Source organism: Limulus polyphemus, unplaced genomic scaffold, assembly GCF_000517525.1.
Source record: "Limulus polyphemus unplaced genomic scaffold, Limulus_polyphemus-2.1.2 Scaffold3629, whole genome shotgun sequence".
In the NCBI taxonomy this organism is placed as follows: domain Eukaryota; kingdom Metazoa; phylum Arthropoda; class Merostomata; order Xiphosura; family Limulidae; genus Limulus; species Limulus polyphemus.
Genome location: NW_013669239.1, coordinates 42,845 through 49,354, shown reverse-complemented (window position 1 = coordinate 49,354; position 6,510 = coordinate 42,845). Strand labels below are relative to the sequence as shown.

At 34.1% G+C, this 6,510-nt stretch overlaps 1 protein-coding gene across 1 annotated transcript in view; it reads right to left on the bottom strand.

The window, feature by feature from the left end:
* Positions 1–5,950: 5,950 nt before the first annotated feature.
* The window catches only part of LOC106469719, a 9,277-nt gene continuing 8,717 nt past the window's right edge, over positions 5,951–6,510 (bottom strand). The window contains exon 6 of the mRNA XM_013930232.2: positions 5,951–6,287. Coding sequence (XP_013785686.1) covers positions 6,070–6,287 — 218 coding nt within the window. The 3' untranslated portion in view covers positions 5,951–6,069. The remainder of the gene's footprint in view (positions 6,288–6,510) is intronic.

The window sequence follows — 6,510 nt, the reverse complement described above, 5'->3', positions numbered from 1 at the left end:
GCTTTGCCCTAGTTTATGGATTGTTTCTGGCTTTGCCCTAGTTTATAGATTTTTTGGCTTTGCCCTCTAGTTATTTGTGTGTGTGTGTGTTTCCATATAGATTTAAAGTTCTTATCTTTGAATTATTTAGTTTGGTTTTCAATTGTTTTCTTTCTACAAATTATTTCTCAATTTGTTTACGTTTATACTATTTCGCATTTTTATTAGTGTTATCGTTATTTGACAGTTTTTATTCTCAGTTAAACTCCTTTTTTAACTTTTAATTATATGTTCCTTATCACTGGTAAGTTTCTTTAAGTTTTTTAGAGAGAAAATACCTCTTGCACATGTATATAACCTATATGGTTTAAAGACCAGGTCTATCCTGGTGGTTAGGGCGTTAAAATATGATGTTCCATCCTCTATTCCACCAAACATGCTCGCCCTTTCAGCCGTGGGGGCGTTATAATGTTTCGATCAATCCTACTATTCATTGGTAAAAGAGGAGTCCACGAGTTGACGGTGGGTGGTGTTAACTAGCTGACTTCACTCTAGTCTGTCACTGCTATGTACGAAATTCAAAACAAATCAACAAACCTAACTCACAAATAAAACTTAATTGCAAAATTTAATTACAAATGCACTAACCCTCTCTATCTAGCTCTAATTGAATCACAAACGCTATTACTCTAACTGTCTATCTGGCACTGAATTAACTCGATCAATAGTTCACTGATTCTGGTATTTATATTGTAGTCATATTCTACGTACTGCACAACATTTCTAGCTCATAACATAATTATCAATACGTAATGATGAGCTTTCTCTAGCAAACATTTAAATTACAATATTACAAATTTAGCTCACAACAAAACCATAGACGAAATAATAGTTTCGATTATCACCAACTTCTTATTAAAGCATACTACATACACAGTTCCAAACAAAATTTAACCCACTTATGAACATAACTACTTTGTATACCGTCTTTTTCTAATTGAGTAATCTTCAATATGCTCTTCCTTAACCATTTTCATATTTATAGTTTAATCCAAGAGATTATAATTGTTTTAGTTTATTATTTCATAATGCACAATGCAGATGCTAAGATACAATGAAGAATGTTTGTTTGTTTCTGAATTTCGCGCAAAGCTACACGAGGGCTATCTGCGCTAGCCGTCCCTAATTTAGCGGTGTAAGACTAGAGGGGAGGCAGCTAGTCATCGCCAACTCTTGCGCTACTCTTTTTCCAACGAATAGTGGGATTGACCGTCATATTATAACGCCCCCACGGCTGAAAGGGCGAGCATGTTTGGTGGGACTGGGATTCGAACCCGCGACCCTCAGATTGCGAGTCGAGCTCCTTAACCACCTGGCCATGCCGGGCCACAATGAAGAATAATTTAAAATCGTGCAAGCAAGAACTCTTAAGGAAATACACTAGATCAATGATTCTAAACGTGGAGCGCACTCCCCACAGTGGGTAATTTGAATATATTGGGGGGGGGAGCAATTTGAAAATGCTACAATAAGAAAATATTTTCATTTTGGTGTGAAGAGCGAAAAACGTTCCGTGACTCAAAACTAAATTTCACATTATATTATTATACCTTTTGAACACCAAATTTGTTTTATATTAAGGGAGCATCAAATTTTTTGAGGTGGGGCATGGAGCAAATAAAAAGGTTAAGAACCACTGCACTAGATCCTGCTCTGGTAATGACTGGAGTTTTGATCACCCCATAGGAGTTTTAAACAATATTAACCCCAGTTAGTACTGAGGTTTTGAGCAATATTAATCCCGGTGAGGACTGGTGTTCTGAACAATATTAGCACCGTTGAGGATTGAAATTTGAGAACAATATTATTAGCCCCAGTCAGTACCGAAGCTTCGAACAATATTAGCTTAGTAATGAACTTTTGAACAATTTAGGCCCAACTAATTCAATAAGATGAAATCCTCATTTGATATTTTATCCAGTGCTTGATATTTACAAAATTATTCCGGATCGGGACTAGGTTATTACTTTTTTATCTAAAGATAGAAACGCTACAGTTACCTTTTAATCAGTTTCGGATGCATTACGAATTGATATTTCACTGACGCGGTCGACCACGAAACTAACCCTCCAACCTCATTCGTCCCAACTAATAGCCTCAATCACGTTTAAAAATTACCTTTCAAAACTCACAACTCCCCACACCATCCTACAACGGTGATCCCAGTACTTTATTAAGCACTAACTAACAGGAAGCAAGCTTTTTTAGCTTCTGCATTATATAACTATAAGTATAACTTGATATCCCTCGAACACTAAAATACATAAAAATTCCAACTAAGACTATATATGCTGTAATCCAGCTGGTCTGGTGAGCTTTTGGTAGTATATAAAAAAAAAAAGGCTCGTCAACAGTGGTCTACGAATAAAGCAAAGTGCTATTATACGCTCCTCTTGTCACGTTTCTGTAATCTCGTTCCTAATAGAGTTCACGCTTCGCTAACTTCGGCGTTGTATATCATAAAACGTGAAATGCTACCTGACTGAGTTAATTAAATTTGCTAAGTTCATCAGAAAATTAATACTAATCAAATTAAGTTGTCGGGTAAAGGGATGACAAAAGATGTATCTAAGTGGTAAACCTACTACATGGGACATTCTTCTTCATTGTTTCTATAACTTAAATGATTATTAACTAACTGTTCCTAAGATATTCGCACTACAAACGCCCTCCCAGTGTTTCAGCGGCAAATCTGTAGGCTTATAACACTACAAAACTGTTTTCGATACCTATGGTGAACACAACATAGATAGCTCATTGCGTAGCTTTGCGTTTTACAACAAATAAACAAACATTACAAATGTCAGTCACTACATTTTTCTAGGCCGTTGTTCCTTTTAACAAATTGGAAATCAACATTTTTTAATGATATTATTGTAATATTGTTTCTTGATTTCTTTTTAAAAGAGTCTAAATTATACTGAAGTTATCTAATTTCACGTTAACCATCTAAAGTATGATGTTAAAAAGGTATTTTAAAATGACGTTGTTGATTTAATCTTAAAAGATTTTTGCGCGGAACATTAATCGGTCAGTATTAAGCCTTTGTATTTTATAGCTCCTGCCATCTATGGACAAACGTAGAAACTAAAATCGAAATGTTTTTAAAGCAGAAGCTAAAATAACAAGAATGTGTGTATGTGTGCAGAAAAATTATTATCATGCCATAAACAAACATACACACACAAAATCAGAGACTAAATGGGTTGTAGCGTTCAAAGAAATAACGTACGTGTTTTGTTATTCTAAGTTTAAGGCGAGATTAATGCTTAACGTCCAATCCTTGTCATTTTGATTTGAAATTATTTTATGTCGTTATTCGTTGCATCAAGAAGTAGTTAAAAGTAAATTATTATGAAAAATATATGTTCAAATCCACTACATTTAAATGAACGATAAGAGAAGTCCCTTCTCAATAAGCTACTCACATGTTTGGGTTCGGTTTGTTCTGAATTTCGCGCAAAGCTACACGAGGGCTATCTGTCCATAAGTTAGCAGTGAAAGACAAGAAGAAAGGAAGCTAGTCATCACCACCTACCGCCAACTCTTGGACTACTTTTTATCAACGAATAGTTGGATTGTCCGTCACTTTATGACCCCCCCCCCATTGCTAAAAGGGGCGAGCATGTTTGGTTGGTTGGGATTCGAACCCATGACCCGTAGTTTGGGTTCGGAAGTAGCATCTTAATTCTCCTTTCAAGATTTTATTGAATAAACAGATTTTTAGCTTTTTAATACTTTTCAGAGCCAGAGTTTTTTTTGTCCTTCGCTTCAGTTTAGTCTTTATTATGTTCGAACTATTCTATTGTTCATATAGTTATCAAACCTTAAGTTAATCCAGATGAAAAACGAATCAAGGTTAAAAAACATAAGCTTCCTCCCAAAATCGGGACAAATTTTGCACAAGTTATTATTTTGAAACAAAATTCAAGAAGCACAGCTCGAAATTCTGAAATTAAATTAAGATGAATTATTGTTCATTTGGTACAGCTTTTTCAGTCCACTCTAAGAGCAAGAAGCTAGCATTTCTGAACACCCAAGGTTTATATTCTAATAATTACCAATGTGTTAAAAACATATAATACGCATGGGGGTTCGGCTGAATCCCTCGATTTTTATGATGTAAACAATTATGCTTATATAGTTATAGCTTGTTTGTTTGTTTTGAATTTCGCGCAAAACTACACAAGGTCTATCTGCGCTAGCCGTCCCTAACTAGAGGGAAGGCAGCTAGTCATCACCACCCACCGCCAACTCTTGGGCTACTCTTTTACCAACGAATAGTGGGATTGACTGATAAATTATAACGCCCCCACGGGTGAAAGGGCAAACATGTTCGAACCCGCAGATTGCGCCCTAACTATCACGCCATAACTGTGTAAACGAATCAACCTTTTTAAGTTTGAAATTAATTTTCTCGCATCTTATTTTTTCACATTACGAATTAAAAATGATAGTTAAAATAAACCAATAATAGAGTGCCAACTAGCGAAGGTTTCAAAAAGTTAGTACAGTACTCATATTTTATAACGACCTTTTCCTAACAGTTACATTCTTTAGACATTCAATTATTAACCAAATAGTTATTGGCAAAACATAGTTGAATCACTAGCCATATACGTAGAAGTAGACTTTAGTTAATAATAAACTCTGATAAGACAAAATGTTTATTGTGGGAGAAGATTCGAACGTTTCGGAATACACTTGTACACTCTTCTGCAAAATTTGGAAATATTATAATCACAATAAAAAATAGTTTATCTTGCCAACTATATAATCAGACTTCGTTAACCCATCACAAATGTATTACGAATTTCAAGTTCTATTCCGACTGACAATTTTTAAATACCTCTGCCTATTTTTAAAAAGACTGGATGTCGTGAAATTCTGCTCGGTGTATTTTTTTTTTTACATTTTTTCTTAAGTGTAAAGCTGTGTTGTGTCCATGAATGAATCGCGCCCTGAATTTTTGCGTTATAAGCCCTCAGGCTTACCGCTGAGCCACCAGGGACCGTTGACAAATTAAAAGTTTTTCGAACCTTTATCATTTATTCAACTTTATTGTACATTAAATCCGTTTTTGTTGATCTACAACATCTAAAAGCATAAATTTACAATAAAAACACAACTTAAACTATTTTCTTACAAGTACCATATCATTGAGCAAAACTTCATTAAAGGTTAAAAAAAAAAGAGAACAATACACGACACTGAACTCTTGATATTATTCACATATCACATTATATAGAAGGTAAACTTAAAATGAGTTAAAAACAATCACACAAATTAAGTATTATAAACAACACATTCGTTTCCCTAGTACGTTTCCCTAGGGGGGGGGGAGACTTTTTTTTTCAGATTCATTATAAGAACTTATGAAAACTTGTAATTCATCTATTAAAATATAATACGTCAGAAATAAAATAACTTAGGTGAATGGCCAATATTTTTGTTTTTAGCGGAAAGAGATATCAAAATAAAAATGACTTGAGACTCGTTTTTTGTGTGGTGGAGACACTAACGTCCTGGAAAAAACACTTGTTGAACGCTTAGCTTTAAAATCTATTCATTTTAAAACCCTAATTTCACACACACACGCGGATATGTTGAATGATCAAGTTACAAGTTTAGTTTAAAATCTCAGTTTGATTATTTTTAGGAAACCAAGAGCACTTCCATGTTCTCAAGGAATACTTCTCTTCATTAGCGAAAAGGAAATTAGCGGAAAATGTGGAAGGATGTCTATTAATAATAATAGTTTTGAAGAAACGTCTAAAATTCAAATTAAGATATATATACTTTTGAACACTTTCAATCCATCAACACGTAAACCTCAACCATTCTTTGTTTAAACTGTGCCCATTCACACACAAAAGCCATCATAATAAAAAACTATACACAAACTTACTGCTCTTAAAGATATACATTTATTACATCTCTTTGACTCTGTCGAATCTCGCAATTACCAATAGAAAGTGTAACCTTTGAACAACTCGATAAACAGATAACGTACATCTGATTATTGCCTTGTCAAGACAAGCTCATATATGATGGATGAAGAGTTCGAAATAACGATCTTTTAATCAACATAATGGAACTTTGAAAATCAAAATCAGCAACTTCTATCAATTTCCTTTTCTTTTTTAGCTGATAATGATGATTTACGACGAAAATGATGATGAATGCCACCAGTAGAAACAAACAAACGACTGATATCACAATTGGTGCAAAACTTCTGGTCCTGATAGCTAGAAGGAGAGAACATTCTTTAATAATTGATTTTTAAACAATACTTTACATTGTTCGTGAATAACAGAAACATTACAGTCACATAATGGTCTATAAATCAGGGCTCAAAAAGATAAATTATTTAAATTATTCTACGTATAGCCTGGATGTTATAAATTTCGTACCCGCGTGTATGATATCTTTCAGCTGTTCTTCGTTCACCATAAAGTTTTGGTTTGTTTT